The sequence below is a fragment of the Nipponia nippon genome, unplaced genomic scaffold (assembly GCF_047370975.1).
Source record: "Nipponia nippon isolate SJK-2023a ecotype South Korea unplaced genomic scaffold, ASM4737097v1 scaffold_5, whole genome shotgun sequence".
Taxonomy (NCBI): Eukaryota; Metazoa; Chordata; class Aves; order Pelecaniformes; family Threskiornithidae; genus Nipponia; species Nipponia nippon.
In genome coordinates, this window is record NW_028262369.1 from 17315429 (window position 1) to 17341467 (window position 26039).

A 26039-nucleotide genomic window follows, 5' to 3' on the forward strand; every position below is an offset into this window, starting at 1 on the left:
CCAACGGCGCAGGTACTCACAGCCCCATGGGCTGCCCTGGCCACAGCACAGGTAGCCCTTGCCATTGCACGGTGACGCTGGTGTGGCACGGAGACCCTTGCGACAACACCCTACCCCTGGCCATAGCGCCGCTATCCTCAGAAGCAGCACGGTGGCTGTAGCGAGGTATGGTGGTTGTAGCGAGGTACCCTGGCTGGAGCGTGGTGTCCCCAACCACAGCACGCTCTCCCCATCCAGTGCACGGTGACGGTGGCTATCGTATGGTTATCCAGCGCCATGACGCCGGCTGTAGCAGGTGTTCCTCTGGTGTAGCGTCTTGTCCCCGGCCGCAGCACGGTGGCACGGGCTGTCCACGCTGCCCACGGCCGTCCTGTGGTGCCCACGGCCGTATCCCGGTGCCGCCCTCCCCCCCCCCCCACCCCCCCCGCCCCGCGGCGGGTGGTTCCTCCCGCTGCCCGCACGCGGCGCTGCGGACGAGCCCACGCGGGAGGCGCGCGGGGGGCGGGGGGCAGGCGCGCGGCCGGCGCGGGGCGCGCGCGGCTGGGCTCGGCGCGGCGCGGAGCGGAGCGGGCGGCGGCGGGGGAAGATGGAAGGAGCGTCCTTCGGAGCGGGCCGGGCGGGGGGGGCCATCGATCCCGTGGATTTCCTGAAGCAGCCGCAGACCATCCTCCGGGTGACGACCTGGGTAAGCCGGAACGGCCGTCCTGGCGGGGAAACGGGGCCGCGGGGCTCGGCACCGGGCGTTGGGCAGTGCCCGGGCACCGGGCAGCGTCTGTGCCATGTGCAGTGCCCGTTGCAACGGGCAGTGCCCGGGCGATGTGCAGTGCCCGTGCAGGGTGCAATGCCCACTGCAACGCGCGGTGCCCGTTGCAGCGTGCCGTGCCCGTTGCATTGTGCAGTGCCCGTGCAATGTGCAGTGAGCAGGCATCGTGCAGCGTTCGTGCAATGTGCGGTGCTTCTGCAGCCGTGCGGCGCCGGTGCAGCTGAGGCGGGTGACGGCCAGCCGTGCGGCGTGGGGCTGGCCGCGTCCCGGCCGGGGTGGCAGGGCTTGCCGGCTCCCGTGGGTGTTTGCAGGGAGATTCCTTGGGAATGGGGCAACGTGCAGCGGGTGGATGTGCCGCTGCCTCTTACCAATTTTGCCCCTGGTGCTTGAGCAAATGGTAAGGGGATGGGGTGTAAATCAGGAGGCAGAGGACATTTTCCTTCCTTCCACACTCCATGCATGCATGTGTGTGTGTGTGACAGGAGAAACCTGAGAGCCAGCCCTGCCCAGCTCCCCCTTTTCTTCTGAAAGGATGTCATATTTTTTGGCCGTTTCCCATCTACGAGTTCCTGCCATGGAGCAGAGAGCAGGAGGTGGAATATGCTGTACAACTGCTCAGGGAAGGCTTCACTTGCCGATGGTCCGTGAATAAGCAGCACAGGAAGCTGCGCACTGATGCTCGCTGGGGCCATGGTGCCCGGCTGCCCGAAGGGTAAGGGCAGCCACTAATTCGCCTCCCCCAGCCTGGCTTTTACCCGCTAAGATCTGGAAGCGTGCACAGCCCTGGGAGGTTGGCAATGCCTGGCCCTTCCTAAAAGCCCCCAATGGGGAGGGTCTCCCTGGCTCTCACTGCAGCCGGCTCCTGGCTCTGGTGCTTGGCTGGAGGCTGCAGGTGAACCGAGCTGGGCCTGGGGGCTCATCCTCACCTGTGTCATGCCTCCGCTGTGCATGGAGGCCCTCGGCCGCCTGCGCTGGCTCTGTGTCACCTTCAGCAGTGCTAAATGCAGGCAGTGAGTGAAGGGAAGGTGTGATGAGAAGGTGCTGCCCCCCTGGCTGCCCTCCTGCCAGCCAACATGGCGGGTGCATTTGTGGGGCTCTCCAGGGTGGGGTGCCCTGGTCGAGGCCCTGTACAGCACAACATGGGAGCATGTGCTTGTCTTTAAGCATATGAGCAATTCCACCTGCAATCACATGCTTAAAGTTAAACCACATGTTTAAGTGGTTCAAGGGTTAACATGTTAAGTGTGCCAGCAGTGTGTTCAGGTGGCCAAGAGGGCCAATGGCATCCTGGCTTGTATCAGGAATAGTGTGGCCAGCAGGACCAGGGAGGTGACAGTGCCCCTGTACTCGGCACTGGTGAGGCTGCACCTCGAGTACTGTGTTCAGTTTTGGGCCCCTCACTACAAGAAGGACATCGAGGTGCTGGAGCGTGTCCAGAGAAGGGCAACGAAGCCGGTGAAGGCTCTGGAGCACAAGTCTTATGAGGAGCAACTGAGGGAGCTGGGGTTGTTTAGTTTGGAGAAGAGGAGGCTGAGGGGAGACCTCATCGCTCTCTACAACTACCTGAAAGGAGGTTGTAGCGAGGTGGGGGTCGGTCTCTTCTCCCAAGTAACAAGGGATAGGACGAGAGGAAACGGCCTCAAGCTGCGCCAGGGGAGGTTTAGATTGGATATTAGGAAAAACTTCTTCACCGAAAGAGTAGTCAGGCAGTGGGACAGGCTGCCCAGGGAAGTGGTTGAGTCCCCATCCCTGGAGGTGTTTAGAAGATGGGTAGACGTGGTGCTTGAGGACATGGTTTAGTGGTGGACTTGGCAGTGCTAGGTTAACGGTTGGACTCGATGATCTTAAGGATCTTTTCCAACCTTAACGATTCTATAATTCTGTAAGTGTTTTGCTGGATGGGAGCGAGCCAGCATGCTTTCCAGAGGTTTGAGAAAGCCTGTGACCCCATTACTGGAGAAGAACGAAGGCCAGGTATGGATCTGAAGCATCCAGCTTGGGTGGATGGAGCGTTTTGGGCAGGGTTTGGGCACCTGGCAGCAGTCGTTTCCTAGAAGCATTGCCTCAGTCCAGAAAACTTGGTTTGGATCCACCTGGATCCTCCTCGATCCTCCTTGAGTGGAAATGGCAAACTGTTGGCAGTGGTGTTGGTTTTAGGTACAGTTAGATAAATTGTTGACCCACTGATGGTGAGTTAGGCACCTCGTAAAATAAATCTGCCATCACACACCCAGAGAGCTCAGCATCCTTGTCATACAGAAGGGGATTGGACGCTGCTGGGAAGCAGGAACAGAATATGGAATATAGAGATTAAATAAAAATTCCAGCTTAGAAAATAATCGTGCATATATTCACTGGCTGGTTTATTTAATGGCAAAGTCACTCGTTTCATGGTTCTGTGTTCACAGGGAATCTGTGAAAACCGAGCACTTACAACTACAGAAGCGCATCAACTTAACTCTAAACAAGTGCAGAGGAGCACTGATGTGGACAAGTGTGGGATGCGCACTGTGCTGTCCCAAGCGTAAACATTTGCAATATTTAGAGTCGTTCCAAAGCCCACTGAGCTAAAAGGAAGTTTTTTTTCTGTTTTCAGTGGGCTGGGGATCAGGCTGTGGAAGCTCATGTTAAAAGCCCTATGGACCACTTTTCCCAGGTCTCACATTTGCTGGCAGATCTGTTGGGGACCCTTCTCCATCGCTGCTCCAGCTTGGGTGTTCAGAGCCCCGGCTGGCCTTTGCTCGGCTGTTGCAGTCCTGTTACCTGCATCTTAAACCAGTTCAGAATTTACAGCTCCTTTCCAGTGTGAGCAGGGACTTTAGGCAGGTTGCAGGTATGAGCGGAGGTTTCCTGCCCACTTGCCTGCATGGCCATTGCTATTTTTTGCAGGTTTTGTAAAGCAGCCTGTGCCTGGGCTCCTTCTGAGCAGTTGCTTTGCTGCTCTTGCCAGATGGGACCCATGTCAAGATGGACAGCTTGGACGGAGGAGGCAGCCAAAAGGGCTTGCCTGCGAGGTCTCTGCTGCCTTTCTGTTCTGCCCTGACACTCGTAATTGCTGCCCTGGGAGAGCATGGCAGCACCATGGCACGTGGCAGCGTCTGCTTCTTACCGCACTGTGCTGGTGGCCGGGCGGGTGGCACAGACCCGCTGTGATGCTCCCTGATTCACAAAGGAAACAGAAACCTTCCCGGGCTTTCCTGCCTGCCATCACGGGGAGGACGAGCTGCCTGTGGCTGCACATAACAGCTGTGGATGGTTATTCAGAAAGCCCTTGACTGAGGCTTTGAGGATGACTGAGTTTAGATATTTGGGGTGGGTTTTCTTCATGTGGTTTTCCTTCCTGTGCTTTGCTATTGCATCTTTTTAAACATGTTTAACCTGTGCAGCTGGATCAAACCTTGAAGACGTAACCCTTGCTGCGCGTATGACGTTACGTTCCTTTGGTGAGAAAAGGAGGGAGCTGCCTGAGATGTGCTGGTTTGGGTAGGAATATGGGCGATGGAGAACCACCGTGAGGCTTTGGGGCCAGCCTCATGCACCTGGTGCGAGCGACTCGGTGCTGATCTGGCTGATGGCCATTGCTGGGGCTCCATGACAAGCTACCCAAAGGAGGGTCCAGCTCCGTTTTGTGACTCTGGTGGTTGCTTCAGGGCTGTTGGTTCAGACCTTGTGCTGACAAACATCTAAAGGACTGGCAGGTGAATAGTGACTTCAATGTAGAAATCCCCAAATGTAAGTGATGGCAAAAGGGGATTCCTGATTCTACCTCACACAGCAACCTCTTCCTGACAGATATAGTAATTCTCAGTATCGGAAGGGAAAAAAAACACTCCTGGCGTGAGCTGTAAAATCAAAAGCTGGAAAGAACCATTTAACAGTTCCTCATTCATCTCTTCCCCCTCTGTCTGATGCAGTTTGTCAGATGAAGATGTGATCGCTCTTGTGGTTTCCTTTTGAGACATTTTTTGCACAGTAAAACAAACTTGATATTCACAAAGGATACCCGCAGAATCATGAGTTCCTTTCTCTGTGACTGCCAGCACCAGCTAGACTTTCAGGTGGCCATGCAGCTTTGCAGGGGCATTGTTCATTTAACGTAGGTTTAGGATTGACTTTTAAAAGCAGTTCGGGAAAACTCAGTGACAAGTGGTGTCCCTCAGGTGTCTGTACTGGGGCCAGTGCTGTTTAATATCTTCATCAATGACATCATACACAGCGGGATCAAGTGTACCCTCAGCAAGTTTGCAGATGACACCAAGCTGAGTGGTGCAGTTGACATGCCTGAGGGACGGGATGCCATCCAGAGGGACCTGGACAAGCTTGAGAAGTGGACCTGTGTGAACCTCATGAGGTTCAACAAGGCCAAATGCAAGGTCCTGTACCTGGGTCAGGGCAATCCCCGGTATCAGTACAGGCTGGGAGATGAAGGGGTTGAGAGCAGCCCTGAGGAGAAGGACTTGGGGGGTACTGGTAGATGAAAGGCTGGACATGAACTGGCAACGTGCTCTCGCAGCACAGAAAGCCAACCGTATCCTGGGCTGCATCACAAGCAGCGTGGCCAGCAGGGCGAGGGAGGTGATTCTGCCCCTCTGCTCCGCTCTGGTGAGACCCCACCTGGAGCCCTGCGTCTGGCTCTGGAGCCCTCAGCACAGGAAAGACATGGACCTGTTGGAGCGGGACCAGAGGAGGCCACAAAAATGCTCAGAGGGATGGAACACCTCTGCTGTGAGGAAAGGCTGAGAGAGCTGGGGCTGTTCAGCCTGGAGAAGAGAAGGCTCCGGGGAGACCTTATTGCAGCCTTTCAGTACTTAAAGGGGGCCTACAAGAAAGATGGGGATAGTCTTCTTAGCAAGGCCTGCTGTGACAGGACAAGGGGTAATGGTTTTAAACTAAAGGAGGGTAGATTTAGACTGAACACAAGGAAAAAATTTTTCACGATGAGGGTGACGAGACACTGGAACAGGTTGCCCAGAGGGGTGGTAGATGCCTCATCCTTGGAAACATTCAAGGACAGGCTGGATGGGGCTCTGAGCAACCTAATGTAGTTGAAGATGACCCTGCCCATTGCAGGGGGGTTGGACTAGATGACCTTTAAAGGTCCCTTCCATCCCAAAGCATTCTGTGACTCTGTGATTTTATGAAAATATTTTCAGTAATTCCTGTGAATTTCAGTAAGAGCAACAGTAAAAGGGCAATGCCCGGTCCCACCGGTGCAGCCTGCTCGGAAGGGCTGGGCCACTCTCGCCTCCCTCCACCCACCCAGCCATTCCCTCTGCCTCTGTGGAGCTCAGCACGAGATCGGGTCCCTGTTTTACGACAACATAGAGGAATACCTAACTATTTTATTTAAAATGGTTGTTTCTTGCTCCAATAACCACCCTGTTGCTGCCTGCATGACCTGCACAGCTGGACAACCTTGCCTGCAACCGACCTGTCGTCAGCTGCCTGACCCTATCTGCTGCCATTATCTCTTGTTTCTTAAAGCTGAATGAATTTGTAGTTCATCACGTGGATCACTGGAGAGAGCTTTCCCTATGCAGTATTTTATCTCATTAGGCCCAGTATTTTGTTTGGGTTTTCCTTGCAATAATCTTATGCTTTTAAGAGCAAAACCTTTATTAAGGGACTGGACCAGGGCAGCGAAATCTGATTACTTGGCAGAGGCATGGCAGCAAAGTGGCAGTCCCTGTAGCCTTTGATATGCGGTAGAGAACTTTTATGACCAGAGGTTACTTCGGCTCAGATCCAGCAAAGTCTTTATGTGCTCTGCTTTGTACTGATATGGGTCTTAGTCCATAATACAGCAGATCATTGTCTTTCAGCAAGGCAGATGTGACTTTGGTAAGAGATGTGCCATGTGGTGGTTTGATGTATTAGGAATAGGTGGTGGTTCTTGGAGGGAGGGGGTGTACCCTTGCCATCCTGGTCCAGGTTTGCTTTGTTTCTCCAGAGGGATGGAAAGGGTGGTATTTGTGCTCATGGTAAAAGGTGTGTTTATTTTCATTAGAAAACAAGCTCAAGAGCAGAAAAGCCAGGCGGTAAACAAAGAAGAATATGGCTCCAGGATTGTTGCTACCCTGCACCCTCGGGACAGAGCACATCCTCCCTTCTAGGGAGTTTCACACCCAGGGTGAAGCTGCAGTAGTGCTGGTTTGAGGTGCTGTGGGGCGCACGTTTGGGTTTGCAGGGCTACAACACACAGCTCTTGTAAAGGGCTGGAGTTGGAGCCTGGAAGGCTCCCTCACTGGAGCAGACCTTGCCTGCTCACCGTGTCCTGCAGACACAGATGGAGGTGGCTGCTTGGCATACCCAGCACCAGGCTGAGAACTCCCCAGGAGACATCGACAAGAAATATGAGGTGGGAGCCCCAGCGCTACAAGCTCCGAATAGCTCCTGCAGCCTTCAGGCGTTTCACTGACTCTTGAGCCCTCATGGCTCTTAGAGAAGGACTGTGAGGCTGGTCTGGCACTTAAGGAGCCTGTGGCGATGCTGAGAATCATTAGCATGATCTTAGCTGCTTTGGACTTTGTCTGGTCTTGGCTGCTTTTCAGTAGGGTCACCAGATTTCCGTCTTAATTCTCTCTTTTCGTGGGCTGTAGATTAAAGGCAGAACTTAAATTTAACATTTTTGGTAATGGAATTATACAGAAGTTTCACTGCATTTGAGCTTAAAATGCTGCTAAATTATCATTTTCCTGTCATCACTGGTTCAAAACGCTGCTGGCTTGCCATGTGCTCAGATTGCATTACTAGATTAAGAACTTTGAATGGGCGCTGTGTTTCAGCCAGCATCTTTTGCCACATTAGGAAAAGTAATTCAGTAAAAATCGGTCATGTGGTCATCAATATGCATCCTTCCCAAGCTGATTAGCCTGGTAGACATGTCCATAAACCTATTACGGCCAGCATCATACCACGTCTTTCTGTGCCAGAAACTGCGTCAGGTCTTTCCTTTGTGGTCGTATCCATAGCCCTTGTGGGAGATCTGGCAGTGCTTAAAGTAGTTCTTTAGTCTTCACACCCTCCAATAAATTATGCAGATCTGTGCTGGAAACTTCCCCGTGACTGACAACTGTAAAGATAAACTGGAGAGGGACACGGGACCCGATTTCCCCAGAATTTGAGCTTGGTGGGTGTTGAAGGAGGCTGGCCCTCTGCCAAGGGTCTAACTCATCCCTGAGCAGAGTATCTGCATGAGGTACGTATGCAACTCAAGGCAAGGGCTTAACTGGGGCTTATGAAAACACTCAGTGCTAGGCAGGATTTGACCTGTGCTGATTTGACCTTAATTGTTTTCCCTTCTCATTTGCTAGTCCATCCTTCACTTGCTGGGTGGTGGCTCGAGGAGGGGAGAGTGCCAAGCAGGATGGCATCTGTCTCACTGATGCTCACGTTAGGGTGGCGAAGGATCACCCGGACGTTGGTACTGGCTCTCTGTACATGCGGTTTGTGCCCAACACCATGGATTGTGAGCTACAGCAGAGCAAATTAGCAGTGGATTTTTCTTCATGCATTACATTTCCTTGATGTTGACGTTAATGGTTGCTTGCATGTGTAATCAAAGCAGCATTTTGCAGTCTCCTACAACCCCACACCTTCTGGTGATGCTTTTTATAGGTCCCAAATCAAAGTACAGTGCATCAGCAGTGGAAACATCTCACCTTAAAATGGCTGACAGTTCGCACGCTGAAGTTTTCAGTTTGTGGTCTCTTGCGTGATTTGCTTTTTGTTTTCCTTGTGATGGCTGTGCTCACACCACGAGGTCTCGTGAAGCACATTTTAGGTGCCTGGGCTACAGAAGGCTAAAAGCAATGTGGATGAAAAATGTCCGTGTCCTGGGGTCCAGCTGGCTCAAGCCCTGGGAGAGAACATGGATCTGCAAAGTATAATTACAGAACCAAGCCAGGCAGCCTGGCCAGCCACCTTCTTCCAGATGGTAAAAATCTGGTGCAGAGAAGGCAGCCGCAGGTCTCCCAGCTTTATGCACACCTAAAATGGTGTCACCGTCGTGGGGCTCACAGGTGTCCCCAGCGCCCTGGGTTCCACTCTTGTCTGGCAACGGCTGCAGGTCCAGCAGCCTGGGCATGAGTGCCTGGACACTGCCAAGCAAGCAACCTGTCCTCTCAGGCTCCCCCTTTCCTTTTTTGGGGGGAAAAGAATGAGATTTCACTTGGTCTCCTGCTGCAGGGCTGCCTGCATGTCCGTGGTGCCGGCAGCCTGCCCGCTGTGCGCCATCACCTCCCTGCCCCTCCAGCACAGCCCCTGCTGGGGCATCCACCAGCACAGGGCACCGAGCACTCGGTCACAGTTCCCTGCACTCAACAGCCATTGCCAGAGAGGGCAAAAGAGGCAAGAGGTCTTGCCAAAAATAGGGTGAGCGGGGAAAATACGAGGTGGGCAGCAGGCAAGGAAAGTGGGCGAGATTTGCATCTGGGTCCAGCACTTTGGATACCAAAGGCAGCCTTGGAGCTGCAGGCTCCTGCTCAGACGCAGCCTCCAGCCATGGGTAAGCGGTGTCCCTAGGGTTGTCCCCCAGGTTTTTAGGGTGATACTCAAAACCCCTCTGGTTTCGGCTTTGCACCAGCCATTTGCCAGAGTCCATCATGGCCGGCGTACCCAGACCCTGTCAGTGACCACTGCCGAGACCTGTCCCTTTGTCCTGTGTTACAGAAATGCTGGCTGGCCTGGCAAGGTGTCCAGTCTTGCTTGGAAGCAAGCTTTAAACTGGGAGAACTGGGCAGCTGGCTTTCATTAAGAAGTGAGATCCCTGGCTTCTCACTGGTTTGGTGTAACATGAGCTCCATCTGCACTTGCATGAGCAGCTGAGCTGTGTCATTTTGGTTCAAAGCACTTCATGCATCTCCCTGACTGGTGTTGTTCTCCCTCCCAGGGTGTGACTGAGGCACAGAAGCTCCTTTGTGTGGCTGAAGTGCAAGCCTTAATGGAAGGGATGGGAGAAGACAGCTTTCCTCCTTCCCATCCCTCCCTGCAGCTGAATGCGGAGCTGCCGGTGCCGTGTGCCGGGGGCTCCCAGCCGCTCTCTGACGCTGGGGAGAGGCAGGGCTGAGCAACCCACGAGCCAGGAGACCCCGAGCTGCAAGCAGATACATGTGAAAGCTTTGGCAGGCGGGATGCAATTTCATATTGGGATGGCTGGAGGTAATCCAGTTTTCTTACTGGGTCTTGCACCAGTTCACCCAGTGAGAGCAAAATTTGTTGCTGGTTGTGTTGGATTGTTCAGCTGGAAAATGGAGTGTCCTATGAATGCTCAGGCTCCTTTGCAAAGCCTGTGAGATATGGAGGAGCCCTGTTAGAAGGGTGGATGGCCTTGGGACACAGTGGCTTGCATGGCAGATGCCCCTGTGATGTGCACGCCAGTGACCTTGGCACTTGCTCCTAAGTCCCATCACTGCCATGCCTGGTCATGGGGACTGCAGTTTTGGGGACTGACCTGACTGGCAGGAGGAGGTGGGAGTCAGAGGAGCGCCTCTGGAGAGCAGGATCCCTGCATCCTTGCTCAGGACCCATAAAATCTCAATTGCAGTGGAAAATCTGACCTTGTATTTTCACTTTCCAGACTCTGATGAACTGGTTGTGGGTTTGAGCAAGTGTGGTTTGTAGAGGTCATTGGAAAATCCCACTCGTTTTGCATGAAGTTGAAAAAAATTGTATGGGTTTTATTTACCCCCACCTACCCACAATTTCTCAAAAAAAATTTTTTTCACCTATACTTAGAAAGACAACACCAAATCTATTCTCATTAAAATCTTTTACCAGCATCGGTTGTTTTCTTTAAGAAAAACTATAAAATTTCAATCATGGGGGGAGGGGGAGAAAACCCATGGAAAGACTTGTTTTCATTGAAAAGCATGTTTTGACAAGGAGTATTTTAGCCAGCGCTGATGTTTTGAGCGCATCTATCAAGTGCGTGTGCTTGCAATTCGTTGCTATTTTGGCCTCCCGAGAAGAAGCCGCATGTCCCATGTTGCCTGCATCGAAATGCTGCGGGCGGCACCCGGCCAAGGGGTTCTCACAGGGTGAGCTGCTCAGGTTGTCCAGCCACAAGAAGGATGCCTTGCTTTGCAAAACCCTCTGGAATTTGAAGTTAAGCAATGAAATGTCTGTTCTTTCCATTTCCATCCCAGTAGTGCTTCCTGGGCATCCTCCGTCGACAGCCCCAGGTGTGCAAACCTGCATGCAGGCAGCCAGATACCCTGTCCTGTAACGTCCATAATCGTATTTATGGGAGCCCTCCCTCACCCACTGAAACTGGCACCCAAAAGCACAGAGTAGTCCAGGTTGTTAATCCTGGGAGAACTAAGCAAAACACTTATCGGAGAAGCTGAGTATGAGTTTGCTGGCCTGCCAGAGAAATAATCCCGTGGAATCAGAGGTTCTCAATTATTCATGTTTTTCAGAATCACATTATTTCTTCCAGGGCCTGTTTTATAAATGCTGCTGCTATTTCTGATGGTAAATAACAATTTTGCATTATTTATGAACAGATTTTTACAACTGCTGATATTACAGCTGCTGCCAAAGCACTGGGAAAATTATTATTACTGTTTGTGGTTGTTTCTTTCTTACAATGCAACCCTCTTGTTCTGTGCATGATGATGATGTGCCCGTCGCGGTGTGACAGCCGACCGCTCCGCAAGTGCAGCGCCAGTGAGGAAGAGGGTGCAAATACAAGTCGGTGACTCGGGTTGCCGTCGAGCTTGTGGCTGGTGCTCAGAGCTGACATGAGCCAGGGATGGATGGGAACAGGACCCCGGGTAGTGGTTAAATTCGGAGAGGAGGAAGGTCTGATTATCTCCCCATGCCAGCTGTGGAGAGGTCCGTGGGACATACGTACTTTCTGTCCCCTGTCAACACTCCAGGGGAAATCAAAGGTTGCACCTGAATTTTGCAGATGCACATTTGGAAACCCACATTTCTAGGAGGGCATCACTCAAGAACGGGCTAATTCCTGGGGCTGAGGAGTGTTTCCAGGCCAGAAGCCCACTCCTGCTGCCAGTCGCATAGACAGGGATGCGTGCTCGCCTCTGCCAAGGTGGAGATGCCGATCCCCTTGGCTAAGCAGGCCGTGGAGAGAAGGGGCCAGCGCAGAGTTGTTGGGGGTCTAGGGCAGCCATGGGAGGTACAGGAGGTGTTTTGATGGAAAGAGCTCCAAATAGCTGCTGCCGAGACCCGCAGGTGAATCACTGGGGGATTTTGCAGGACGTCGCTTGCTCCCGGCCGAGCAGCTGTGCAGGGCAGGACAGCTGCCCTCTCCGGCCGCTGCTGTCAGCAGCACCAGGTGTTGGGGGCGAGCTCTGCTCTCTTTCCCACCCCACGGTGGGAACCCCGCGTTTTGTTTCCTTGCGGTGTCAGAGCATTTCAGGAGAGCCTGTCTGCGTGATTCCCTGCAGCCTTGTCACATTGCAGTGTGGGGGTCTCTGGGCTGGATACAACGTGTTGTTCCTCCTGCACATCTTCAGGTAGCTCAGGGATGCCAGCTAAATTAGCAAGCAGGTCTCAGAGCATCTCCACCACCCGATACAGACCAGCTTACTGCTGGCCTGAATTTTAAATGCTAGAAGCAATAGGAGTCTGCTGTCACTAGCAAAGCTCCTGGCTAGAAGGGTTTAAAGATGAGTCTTGCCCTTGGTTGTCCTGCTGGTGGGTTTCTGGAGGTGTGAGTGAGCATAGTGCAACCTGCTTGTCCATCACGGGTTGCAGATATCAGCATGAGAAGCTGGTGGCAAGGTCCCGGGCTTGGGGTGCTGGGGTAGCTGCTTGCAGGAGCTCCTACATACTTAAGGCAGGATGTACTCCAGAGACTCTGCTGCTTCTGCTCATCATTTATTTCACATGACACCCTACAGAGAAAAAAAAATATCCCTCACCAGTCCTTCACATTTTAGTAATTCAGTCCTCTGCAGATCCATTTCTTTGTTGTTCCCTCCAACTTGGGGGAGACTTAGTGGACACTATCTAAGATGTGTTTGCTAATGAGACACTTGCATTTGTAAGTCGCTTCAGACAGAAGCTCTGGTGCAGCTTCACCCCAGCACTGGAAGGAGTTTGGAGGAGAGAAATCTGGATGAAATCCTTTGGGGCAGGCAAGAGTAAGATATCTGGCCAGTGCTTGGGAGAAAATGTATATCACAATGTTATGTTAAAGAGTGGTTAGAGCTTTCTGAGTGGTTTGCTCATAGTGGTTCTGCTCCATTTCACCCAGCTCTGCTAACGCTGCGCTTCAGGGAGCACGGGGCTGTAGGAGGTGGCCCACGGCCGGGCATCAGGTCTGTGGGTGAGACACAGGTGACTTTGCAAAGGCCACCGGCTGCAGTTTATCATGTGGCTCTTCAGCTGCCGCCTCTGTCTGTCGCCTGTCTCGGTCTCGTGCACTTTGTGTTGTGCTGTTGCTGCAGAAGACATAGCAGGGCTTCCAGAGTGGGAGCTGCACCGTACCCCAATACCCCAGCTGCTCCCAGGCAGCCGCCACGCTGGGGTGTGCTGGAGGAGCCTCTTATCTCTCTGCCTGCATACATGGCCTCCAGCTGTGTCCTGTGAGCCGGCGGGGTGGGGAGGCGTGTAGGGATGTGAGGAGCTGGTGCTGGCAGTGAGGGACAAGATCAGAGGCTCGCAGCGTGATGGAGGGGCATCTGCACGCCTTGCTTCCCTCCCTGCTCGCAGCCTTGAAATCCAGCCGGCGGTGCAGCACTTTCTAGGATCTAAAGGAGCAGGTTCCAGAGTGAATTATAATGCAGCTGGTCCCATGGCTTCCGCTTGCTGCCTTTGGTGTCAGAAGGATAAGGGAATTACTTTAGCATGCAGCATCGTCAATGGTATTAATTTAGGCAGCCGGCTGTGTGCCGCCATCCAGCTCCTTCCCTGCCTGCAGGGATGTGAAACACGCTCAGGTCCCAGCAGTGGGACCTGGTCAGCCACCAGCAACCTTCCTGCCCTTTTGTCCCTCTCAGGGCCAAACCCAAGTCACTGGATAATGGATGCAGGTGCTGCATCCCTCAACCCCTGCTAAGCCAGGCAAAAAATTGCCCTGTCATTCACAGGGCAGCCTGTCCCCCTGCCCTGCTGTGCCCAGGTGAGCTGCTCCCCACCTCCCCACTCTGCCATATCCCGTCCCCCCTCCACTGGGCATCAAGTCCTTTCCTGGGTCAGCCTGCTCAGCAACTCAATTATCCTCTGTAACTTCATTTCTCCCTGTTCCACAGTGACACAAGGGGGTTTATCGAGCACAGCCTGACAAAGGAGAGCAGCACAAGCAGAAAGACTGTGCAAAGACCTGTCCCATCTATTTATTTTTTCCCTCCTCAGTCTGTCTGGAGAATAACATCTCTTAAAATACTCTGCAAACCAAGCCACTGAAAGGCAGACAAGCTCACAGCAAAGGAGGACTAGGTACTGTCCACCAGCCCACTGCTTTGGGCCACCAACCAGACGAGAGTCGGGATCTGTCTAACAAATGCCATGTTGCCATGGAGTCAAAGACAGGATTGAATCCAATTACGTTGCTGTTGGAAAACAGAGTTAAATGTAAACAGCAGCAAGTTGTGTTTTCTCCTTCCTTCTGCAGATCTTCTCCATCGTGGTGTTTGGCTCCATCGTGAACGAGTGCTACGTGAACAAGGACAGCCAGAACCCCGAGCTGCTCTGCATCTTCAACGATAATGAGAGTGCCTGCAGTTATGGCATTGCCGTTGGCATCATTGCCTTCTTTGGCTGCATCTTCTTCTTTGTCGTGGACCTCTACTTCCAGCAGATCAGCAGTGTGAAGGACCGCAAACGGGCCGTCCTGCTGGACCTTGGCTTTTCAGGTACGTCTCTGGCTTTCCTGTGCTTGTGAAGGATGATGCTGGCTCCATGGGCAGCGCAAGGTCGTTGCTGTGCCCTGCAGCTCCGTGCTTGAGTCCTCCTCTCTCCTCCCACAGCATGGCACAACTCGTGTGCCTCAGTTGGGGAGAACAGAGGTGGCAGATGGGTTGTCCCATCCAGCCGTGAGCTCAGAGGCAGGAGCGAGGAAGCCGGTGCGTGGCAGCCTGGGGACAGCGGGGTGTCCCACTCGTCTGTGTCACTTCTGCAACCGGAGACGTTTGCTGAGCTGGGTTCAGTGAGGCCGCCCAGAGAAGTGAGGCTTGGTGGTTGCATCTCGTAGACCAGAGCGTTTTACCCTCCCACATCTCCTGTTTCTGGCTCAAGCAAATGTCATTTCATCAGTTACATCTGGGTCTGTTTTCACTTTGTGCATGTGTGTTTTGGAACAAAGCAGAAACACGCTTTTACATACCGCTGTAATCCCTCACTGCCTCAAGGACTGCGGTGTGCAGGTGGGTCCGGGTCTCCCAAGGGCTGGCACAGATCTTCTGTGCCATCTTGAGCCCCTTGACCTGGGGCTCATCCATGTGAACATGAGCAGGCGGGGTGCCTTGAGCCAGGAGAGGCTGTCCTCCGCTTGGCTGCTGTGGGAGTTGCCAGCTGATGTTCTCCATTTCCAGGCTCTTGTGTTAACAAAGTCTGAAGGTGATTTATCCAGCACAGGCGTCGCTGATGGCTCTCTGGTCCCAAATGAAAACATCCGTCATCGCCTCCCTGCACTTGCCTGTTGTTAAGGATGTTCTCTCCTTGCTAGAAAGCTTATTTCCATGGTCCTAGAGCGCCAGCATCCAGCCCTTGTTAGATGATATTTACAGCTCCTTCCGTGGGGCTCGGTGCCTGCAACCCTTCAATTCAAACGGAAGGGGAACATCACATCCATCTTCTGGCTGATGCTGCGTGTCACGGTGTGAGGCTGTGATCCTCCCTGCCTTCCACCTTGTAACAGCCATTCTCTCCCCTGCCAGGCATATGTGAAATGGTACCACTCTCAATCTCTGCCTCGTTTCTCTTTTGCACTTGCCTTGGATTGCGTGCGCATTCAGGGGCTTCAGCAGCGAGCTGGAGAAGATGGTTTCTGCCCTGCAAAGCCTCTGCCGTGCAGGGGTTGTGCTCTGCCCTGGGGACAGGCTGCAGTATTGCACCAGAGGTCTGTGCTGGTAAATCCACCCTAGGATCACCCTGGGTCATTGTGTGTGCTCCAGGTGCATCGTGTCTTCAGCCTGTGTCTGGGCAGAGACGTCCTGCTCCCTCAGGCCATCTCCTCTGCAGGCTTCTTGGTAGAAAACAGGCAAGCTGCTTCCTTGCTGGTAAAACAAATAAGTCACTTACATGCAGGTTGTGTGGATGCGAGCCTATGACCGACACAGTGTCACCTATCGGGGTCTGCAAAGAGCGGTCTTCTATAGCTCTCCTCCAGCCTGGCATTGCCTCTGTTAACGCTTCCCAGTAGGTCCTTACCTTTCTTGCTGCTCTTGTACAATCCCCGCTTTCCCTGCTTAACGAATCATTTACCACAGGGCACCCTAGCAAATGCTGTGCTGAAATCCAGCTCAGTGCTGATATAAACAGGAGCATTGCCCAGGGCTTTTGTAACAAAGTCCATGGTTGCAGGTAAACACATCTCCACCTAGGTCAGTTTTTCACATTTCCTGAGCCCAAATTGCGTGAAATGCTGCTGACATGCAGTTGCCCTGTTTGCTCCCGGGGAGGGTGCAGGTCCCTGGGGTCCAGCAGGAGCAATTGCTCAGTCTGGTCCTTCCCTTCCCCATCTGACCCCGCTTGGAGGGGCAGGTTGGACACGTGGCACCCGGAGGTCCCTTCCCACCCAAATCCTGCAGCAGTTGAAGCAGTGGCACAAGCCATTAGCTGCATGGATGCTCGGTGTGCAAAGCACCCTTCTGCTGCATGGACAAGCAATGGGTTCATTTCACTGGGAGATGCCAGGGTGGGTTCCTGCCCAGTGTATTTTATCCCATTCCTAGTGCTGTGCCTTCCCTTCTCTAAAATTATGGCTGCCCCAAACCTTTCTTACAGCCCTACTGCCATAGCCTGTACACCCACTCACACGGAAATGCCAGGCAGTTGGTTGCTCCCAGAATAAGCTTCGATACAAGCAGATCCCGCAGCAGAGATGAAGTGCAGGGTTTTGTTGGCACGTGGAACCTCTGCAGTTGCAGAGATCGCAGCCCACCGTACCCCTCTGCACTGCTCCCAGTGGCCTCAGGCACCGAACCTGCCAGGAGGCAGAGTTGACCTATGTAATTTGCCTTGTTTAACTACTTCCATGTTAATATCCCCTGGAGACTTCACCCCGGGACTGTCTTACGCTGTCCCCTTCTTTTTTCCTCCCCACTAAGGATGAGATGCTTGGTTTCCCCCTTTTTCCTTGCAACTGTTTCATCCTTTCTCTCCATATGTGATCTCTGCATCATTGCTTAATATAAAAGCCGAAAATGCATCTGGGAGGTAACCGGGTGAGGAACATGCTTGGGTACGAGGAAGCATTGCAAACCGGGCGGTGTGGGGGTGTGTGTGAGAAAAGCAGGTTGTTTCTGGCCCTTTGCCTGGGTCACCCAGGAGCCTGATGCCGGCTGCCAGCAAAGCAGATGTCGACTGGCAGTTGCTGTCTCTGGAGGTTGGGGCAGGGAGTTAATGAAAGCGTTAACCCACAACTTACTTTCTCTTGATGGAAAAAGGACTCGTGTATCAGATCAGTGGCAGATCAGAGCCACTGAGCTGGCTGGGAGATAATGCTGGGGCGCAGGCAGGGGTGCAGGCAGGGGTGCAGGCAGGGCCACGGTGCTGTGCAAATGGCATTTATGACTTTCTCTTCCATCTGCTCTTACAGCTGCTCCCATAGATGTGCGCTTGCTTGGGACCAGGCTGTAATTATGGCTGTAACGCATCTTTCCTGGTGTTTGCACTCTGTTGTCTGCAGATCCTAAACCGATAATTATCTACTGGCTCTTACAGTGCTTCCTGGCGTGCTCCTTTTCCCCAGCGTCCTGGCGGGTGCAGAGCTGCTACTGTGCCTGTTTCCAGATGCAGTCGGAACTGGCACAGGTAGCCACACCACACCACTGGCAGCTCAGCCCTCTTCGTGAGGTTTTAAAATTCATGGGTAGTGACAGACACCTCCAAAACACCCACTTACACCTGATGCTGCAAATACACCGGAGGCTGGGTGCAGGCACTGCCAGCCCCTCCGTGGAACCGGGACGTGGTGCCGTGGGTGCCGGATGAGGGCACAGCCGTGTTCCCGGTGAGGTGCCAGGAGCGAGGGGAGTCAGCTGCAATCCTGCGTGTCTGATTCACATTATCAGGTGCAAAGTCTCATCTTGAAGGAGTGCTAGCAGAAGGTGAACATGATCACAAATGAAAATAAGTGCTGGTACAGAAACAAAAATAGTTTCCATAGAGCTCCCTGGGAGGTCTGATGTTCGAACAATGCCTGGCTGGTGTTTCTGGAGATGCTCTCCATGCCTGACCCTGTCTCCCCCATTGGCAGCGATACCTGCCTTCCCGCTTCCACAGGGCACTGGAGGGAATCCTTTTTCTTCTCAAGGATCCAGGCAGAGCTGGATGTGGAGGGGAAAGGCTTGTCTGTGTCACGAAACCTCCAGGAATTCCACACGGGTAGCAGCAGAAGTGACCCCAGCTAGAGGTTTCTGGCTGAAAAAGCTAATGGTTTTAGCACTGGGAAGGTCAGCGTCTTGCGTATCTCAGTGTTGCAGAGGAAGCCAGTAACTGCAATACTCAGCGCAGCCGGTGCACGTTCAGAGATGTGCATGATGTCATTTTAACTCTTGAAAACCCTTAGAAGACACCAGTGATAGATGGGGCTTTGTGGCACTAGTTGGCAGGTAGTCCTCGTGTCGTGGCTGTGACTCATGCTCTGTGGTAGTGTCCTGCCCAGGAGCATATGAGGAAGGACCTACTGCACTCAATTGAGTGTTAAACAAAGAAACAGTCCTCCAGAACAAGTTCACCCTCTATAAACCAGCGAAACAGCCCAGTCCTATTGGAAAGCCCCTGTGTCCCTTGGTGCCAGCCCTGCATGGCCCCAGAGCTTGTCCCTGAACATCCTTCTGCTCCCCACAGTGCGGCTCCGAATTAGCCTGTTTGGAACTGCTCTTATGTTTGATCACTGGTGTTTTGACTTCCAAACACCGCTGTCTCCAGGAAGGTGCCTATTTGAGCAAGAAACTCCTGACTGAGGCTTGCTTCTCGAGCACGGGAGGGCAGTGCTCCCCGCTGCCATGGTATTTGCTCCCCAGGTACCTGGAGGTGGGAGCGCTGCAGCAGGGCAACATCTGGAGATGTTGTTCAGCATCTCCGGCGCCAAGACCTGGGGACCACTACTGGTAATCCGAGCTGCAGCCAGTGCCATATCTCAGGTGTGCATCTTCCTGTGTCCACATTTAGGGATTGGATCTGCTTCCCTCAAGGGGGGCCAGCTGCTGGTAAAGTCCCATTATAACAGAGTTGGGGGTCTAGAAAGCATCTCTGTCCCTGAGGATGACCTTTGAGGTATAAGCCCCAGAGGTCTCATTTAACACTGACAACAAGTGGTCATGCTAAGGGGAAGTGAAAATGTGTATGCAGAGGTTTGGGGCAGATTTGGTGGCAGGCATTAACTGTATTAAGCAAAATGAGGCTGTGGTATTAGTCTGTAATTTGGAAAATGAAAGCCTAGATGATCCTGGCTGGAGTTTGTGTTGCTTTGAGGGCAGTTCAAGGGCTCAAGCACAGCCAGGCAGACAAAAGCATCCGCTGGTCAGGAAGCCCCAGGCCCCATCGTGCAAGAGAAGGAGATGAGGAGTGCGTTTTCTTAAACTGCATTTAGGAGCAAATTCTGAATTAAAGGCGGGGTGTGCAATGAGCTCTGTAACTCTCACTCTGGTTATGGATGCATGCGTGGATTTTATATCGTACTTAGGAACAACTGGCAAGATAAAGGGGAATAAAGAAGCTCCTTTCCTCTCCCTGCAGTCAGACTGTGCTTTGCAGCTGGCTGCCCCATGGGACTGGCAGTGTGGCTGCTCATACTGATGTGCTAACCATCCTTTGGAAGATACTGGGTAGCTCAACGTCCCCATGTGCACTGACACACAGAATTGGTGCGTGGGGGGACCTTTGCACTGGGAATCCTCAGGAAAGCTGGAGACCCTTAAAACAGCGTCATGGAAGGCTTCAGGTTATGCAGCTCCTCTTCCCAGCACTGGAAAGCATCACTGCTCCGTACACTGCGTGCTTGTGGCTTGCTTCTTGACTATTTTCTGAGCTCCTTGGCATCAGTCAGTGTTGTTGGCTGGTGATTGAATTAGGGGAGCTGCAGCCCTATCTTGCTCAGCCAGCTTTGGTTCCAGTAAGGAATAATCACCAGAGCGTTTTTGCTCAATCCCGCAGAGCCCAGAGAGGCTGAGAACAGGAGCGCAGTCAGCGCAGGGCAGCAGGGACAAGCAGAGATCCCTCACATGAAGCCCGTGTGCCTCTCAGCTCCACGGGCAGCCCTGCTGCATCACTGCCCTGGGCATGGTGCACGATGAGCACTTGCTTGTTTGCTTCGCTTGTGGGATGCACTGACATCCCTGGGTCACTTGTGATCCCCGTGTTCAGAGCGGGGTTAATCTCAACCTGTCCATATTCCTGGGTGATTGTTCCTTGCCTTTTTTTAAGTTCTCCAACTGTGTCCTTGGGTAGGACCAAGGCATAGCCCGTCACAGAACAGCTGTAAAGCCATCTCCTGCATCAGCCGAGCAGCCTGGTGCTGTTCTTCTTCCTGGGTGAGGTTTGCAGTATCCAGCCCAAAGTTTTTAAGAGCCGGTGGTGTCCATGGAACAGAGGGAATGGTGGAGCGACACACTGGGTTGCTGGAAATGAGTTGTTAGCACCTTGATGCCTGCGAGCAGGCTGAAATCCCACAGACTGCGAGGACTGCGTGTCCAGAGAGGCTGTGCTGTCCCTGTAGGTCTTTGAGATCAGGTTGAAATGTGGGTGAGCTAAACTTCGGGCAGGCAATATGCTGGGTGGCCCTACAAGCTTCCTTCCATCCCTGTTTTTGTGGCGATTGCAAATCAGCCTCTTCTAAAATAGCTCCATTTGGGCCACAGCACAGGCCAAGGCACCCAAGATCACGGTTGCTATTTGAAAATATTGATGGCAGCATGTTTGTGCATCAGCAAACGGGGGTCCTGGCAGCAGAGGCAGCGGTGGGCAGGGACAGCACTGACCAGCTCTGTTCTCTTTCAGGTTTCGTGTCCTTCCTGTGGTTTGTAGCCTTCTGCTTCCTAGCAAACCAGTGGCAGCGGACGACAATGAGCAGAGGGGTTTCACAAGGAGCAGACGCTGCCCGGGCAGCAATCACCTTCTCCTTCTTCTCCATCATCGTCTGGGTGAGTTCAGCTTTGGAGCTAAGGTGGGGAGAGGAGAAATGAAACCTGCCCTGGGCTCAGCGCTGAGCTGGGAGGAAGAATCTGGGGCACCGTTTGGAGAAGTGAATCCTGGTGGGCAGCAAGGGGCTGTACTGAGGAAACTTGCGGTCCTTCCAAATAGAGATGAAACTTGTGGTTTCTTACTGAGGAAGCATCAGCTCTCGTCCCCTCTTGATGGGGAATTCCAGACTTCCCCTTCTGAGGCTGGAAAGTTGCGTTCCCATTGAAAACGTGTTGCCAGCCATGAGCTGCCCTCATTTCAGGGCCTCGTTAGACCCCTGGGAGCGGCTTGATTGGAAGCAAACGAGTCCTCAGGAGTGGATCACCGCAATGAGCCAGTCTCATGGGATGGCAGGGGGATTTTGGGAGCTCTCAGGCTCATCAGCTCACCCTCTGGGAAAGCCAGGCTGGCTCCTCTGCTGCCCACCCCAGAGGCAGAGGCTTGCAGAAACCCCCTTTGCTCCTGCTTCTAGGCTTTATGCATCTCTGGGCACAGTGGCAGAGGGACATCTGCCAGGGGTGTGCCAAACCCCATGGGGCCCCTTGCCTACAGCTGCTGGACCCCGCATGTACCTGGGGGTGCCTGCGCCACTCAGGGGGCTCCTGCTCCAGAGGCTACGCATGGAGAAGCAGGGATGGCCCCTGCGTCACCTCCACCCCTCCTCCGGCTTTTCACAGGCACAGAGCACCCAAGATGTGCAGTAATTCCATATTGCCTTTAAAGAACTGGGGCAAAAGACAGTCTGAGGCTTTCCAGCAGCAGGCCTGGCTCCAGTTACTCACCAGTTTAACTGCTCCCTGCTCTACTGTTATCCAAGTAAATCTCTTTTAATCCCAGCTCCCTTACAGCTCTTCTCCATTGCTGTATTGCCAGACTGCCCGTTTAATGCAGCCGCCAGGGAAGCGAGCTGGGCGGGATGCTCTCCCCTGTCCCGTCAGCATCTGCTCCCACCCCAGGGAGGACAGTGGGGACACCAGTCCCTCACCACCGGCACAGAGGCTTGCTGGGCTGTAGGGTTGCACCGGCAGCCCCTCCGCTGGTACCATTAATAAACCCAGGTGCTCTGCTTGATGGGCACACAACCAGCGCTGGGGAGCAGGCACTGGGCGGTGGTTGGGAAGCCATTCTCAGTGTCTGTGGGTGTTTTTTTTCCCCCCTGAGCCTGTCATTTATAAACTAATTGAATTGTTAATGAAACCTCCTGAAATAAGAGCAAGCGTGGTGCACTCACATCTCTGCCACCCGCATTCCCCATGGTTTGCGGCCTGAATACTGGCAACCTGGAAGAGAGTGAAGAAGTCTCGGCAGAACTGACCTATTTTGCTGGCCCGGGACTCAGCAGCTTTCCCTCCCCGCAGCAGATGATTGGTTTATTAGTGCCAATGGTGCCAAATCTGCATGGCCAGGGACCTGAGCCCAGGCTGCAACCCCCACCCTAGGCAGAGATTTGGGGGTCATCCAGTCACATAGAAATGGCATCTTTAGCATTAGGGGTTGTGGTTCAGGGTTGCTTTAGCTCTCAGCTTTAACGGAGCAGGGGCAGCAGCCGCCTGGGATGCTGTGGTGTGCTCGGTGCTTTGCAGCAAGCTGGGGGGATGCGAGGTTGTGGGGGGATGCGAGGTTGTGGGGGGATGTGGGGTCCTGGGGGAATGTGGGGTCCTGGCTGCGGTGTTGCCATCCCCCCCTAACCCTCCTCCATCCTGGGGCAGGTCGCACTGGCGGTGAAGGCACTGCAGAGATACCGCCTGGGGACGGACATGTCGCTCTTTGCCACTGATCAGTTCCCCACCGACCCCAACGCGGCGTACCCCGGCTACCCCACCGGCAGCGGCATCGAGAGCACAGAGACCTACCAGAGCCCCCCCTTCACCGAAACCTTAGATGCCAACCCGAAAGGTTACCAAGTGCCAGCGTACTGAGGGGCGAGGGCCGTGTACCAACAGACCGAGTCCTACGGTGCAGTACACTTAACCGGTTGATTGCAAATGTATTCAGTCCCATTTCCTTAATGTGGCAAGTCAGTGCTGGGTTCCTTACTATTAGCTAGTTGTGCAGTGAATTCTGTACAGTGGTATTGGTTCTTGTCTTACCTGTCCAAGGGTTTTATAAAAGCAGTGTTCCCTCTAAGTCAGAAGGAAGGAAGGTTGCTACCACATCACCTACACGTGACGAAAGATGAATAAATGCCCTCTCTGAGGCTTGACACCGGGCAATCGGCGTTGGGCTCTGCTGAGTGCCTGGGAAAGCCCAGAATACCTTTTCCTGTTAGAAAATGCAGTAGCTGAGGAGTTGCTATTTATCTCGTTCTTCCAGAGCTAACACAGAATCGGTCTCATGGTGGCGAGGGTGGGTGGGTGGCGCTGGGGAGATTGGCCCCGTGCCGCTACAGAGCTTTCCTGTACATGTTCCACGGAAGGTGCCAAATTCACAAAGAAATAGCGGTGTCTGTGTTACTTTTATTTGTATATATTTACTGTACAAAAAAAAAAAAAGAAATCCAAACAGGTGTTTAAAACTTAGCTTAGGATGCAAGCGGCATGGGGGGGCACAGCGGGTTGGGGTTTGTGTTGAATATCCAAATTGCTTCTACGCTTCAACATGGTTCTGATTGAGGATGTAAAAAGTTACTGTTTGAAACTGGAAACCAGTTCAGCAATAGTTGGCTGCTAATTAGGAATAGCATTTTATCAGCGGACAATACGGCGCGTTGCAGTTCCACTTCATCGAGGGGTTAGGAAAGTTTGCAAATTTACAAAGTTTCTGGTTGGCAACACTGAACACTTACTCACGCTCAAACCCAGAGTTACCAACACAAAAGTGGGGGGGGTGTCAGTGACTCAAAAGTCCAAATCAACTAGGAGTGGCTTTGAACTGTATTTTTATCCTGGGAGCAGCCACCATCTGCCATCAGCTGCAGCAGAACCTCAGGGGTGAACATACATTTACCCTGCGGTCTCTAGAAATGAGGAATTCAGGCAGAGAATTGGAAAGACTTTACAGGCCACTGAAGTCCATCATGTGGGGGCACACGGCCCCCTGTTTGCAAATAGTGGGAGAAGAGAGTGAATGAAAAATGCCTGGGAAAGAGGCTGAGTTTTGGTTTTCAGCTGCAAAATTCCTGCCTTGTCAAAAACAACTCAGTGTGCGAAATCCAGTAGATCCTTGTCAGCAACCTGCCTGCTTTCCCTGCCTCTCTGCCTGCGCGGTGGCTGTGATCTGAGCTATTTGTCACTAAGAACTGAGCAAAGGAGCTGAAACTTGAATTCCCAACCACCTCGGTGGCAGCTCCATCCTTAGAGGCCCCCGGCTCCTGGTGAGCCCGGGTTTTGCCTCGCTGGTTTATGCCAGCAAAAGTTGCGTGCTGCCTTCTGACCTCGTGACAAGCAATAGTTACCGGACTGCCCCAGCTCTTCTTGTAGCAAAAACACCCAGCAGTTTTTTTGTCATCATTAACACGCTCATTTCTGCTGCTAAATTGCAAATAAATGCATTAATTAATAAGCAGCAAATCTCATCCTGAGCAGTCATTATCAGTGACAAAATGCGTTACTTGAATCCCCTACTATTCAGGCCGGGTTAAAATGTGCATTTGCAGTGAAGGCTTGCTTGGCTGGAGCTGAGCTCCTCCTGCTCGCCTGGCAGCACCAGAGCCACTGGAGCTGCGCAGGGATTTTTCAGACAGCGTTTCCCAACTCGGACACTTCTCCTGCGCCACTGCAGCCTCCCCACACAGCGTGGCCACATGCAGTGGTACCAAGACCTGGTGTCCCGTCGCCATCCCCACCACGGGCTTTCCCAGCAGCGACAGCAGAGAAGACCTCTCTCCCTCTGGACACCTTTGCACCCACTTTGAGGTCCCAGCACTTTCAGGGTAGGCAGCGCTCAGCCCCGCTGCCTGGCCCTGCTGCCCGCAGCGGCGGCGGAGGCAGGAGCACGAGCAGGAGGATGCTGCACTGCTTTATCGGAGGTGTCACTTGCTTGGCTAATGCAAGGAGCAAGGAAGAGGTGACTGAGGGGCATCTGGCAGTGGCTTGTGCCAGCAGGGCTTAGTGAACAGTGAGACATCCTTGCATTAAGTAGACCAGGGACACCCAAACCCCAGTATGGCATAAGCCTAAATTAATTACATGACCCTTGCGATTTTTCCAGAGTCAGTCTTGCTGGGGGAAAAAAAAAGGGCAAAGGATTTTAATACAGGGTACGGTAGAACTGTAGCAATATTTTCCTTAGAGGGAACACTGAAATTTTAGCAGCACAAACAGTGCTTGTGTTAATATTTTAGCAAAATTATAATCAATTTAAATGTTTAAATTGATTGTATGTGAGATAATGTTTGTTCAGTACATTGTATTTTTTCTAACTATATAAGTGTTCCAGAGTTTCCTTGTAACCGTAAAGAACTAAAGCTCTGTCTGACTGCGGGACGTGTCCTGACCCCTGGTGTAACCATGCTGAATATTACAACATCTGAATGTACGCACCGAGGCCTGCATTGCCTTTCTTTCCTCCCCACCCTCCCACCCGCCGGCGGTGGGACGCAGAAGGGACACACACGCACACGCATGCTCTCACGCCAGCCCCGACCTTGAGAGCAGCAACGGTGAAATGGGGACGACTTCAGCCCCCGGCCGAAGCACCGTTGTTCTTCTCAAGGTCAGCGGCTTTTCACAGCACCCCAAAAGTCAGTGTTACCTTTAACTTGCAGTCGGCACAGTGAGCGTGCAAGGACCTGGCTGTGTTTTGCTGGGCAGGAGAGGAGGAGGAGAAGGGGCTTGGGCGCCCAAGAGGCTTCCTGGCAGCAGGAAGGCAGAACAGATTGCTCCTTGATTAAACCGGAGCCGGGAATAACATGTCCAGCCACACCAACAGGCACCTCAAGGAATCTCAACCCTCCTCCCTCTGCCACCAAAAATCTGCCGTAGTCCCTGTCGGTGGAGGGGAGGACGTCCCCGCCGGGGTG

At 53.1% G+C, this 26039-nt stretch overlaps 1 protein-coding gene across 1 annotated transcript; it reads left to right on the forward strand.

Annotated features, from left to right (window-relative positions):
- Nucleotides 1-554: 554 nt before the first annotated feature.
- Nucleotides 555-25500, forward strand: SYNGR3 (synaptogyrin 3). Its single transcript, XM_087731183.1, has 4 exons — nucleotides 555-685; nucleotides 14346-14586; nucleotides 20897-21039; nucleotides 22789-25500. The coding sequence occupies exons 1-4, from the start codon at nucleotides 587-589 to the stop codon at nucleotides 22996-22998; spliced, it is 693 nt and encodes a 230-aa protein (XP_087587309.1). The 5' UTR covers nucleotides 555-586; the 3' UTR covers nucleotides 22999-25500.
- Nucleotides 25501-26039: the final 539 nt, after the last annotated feature.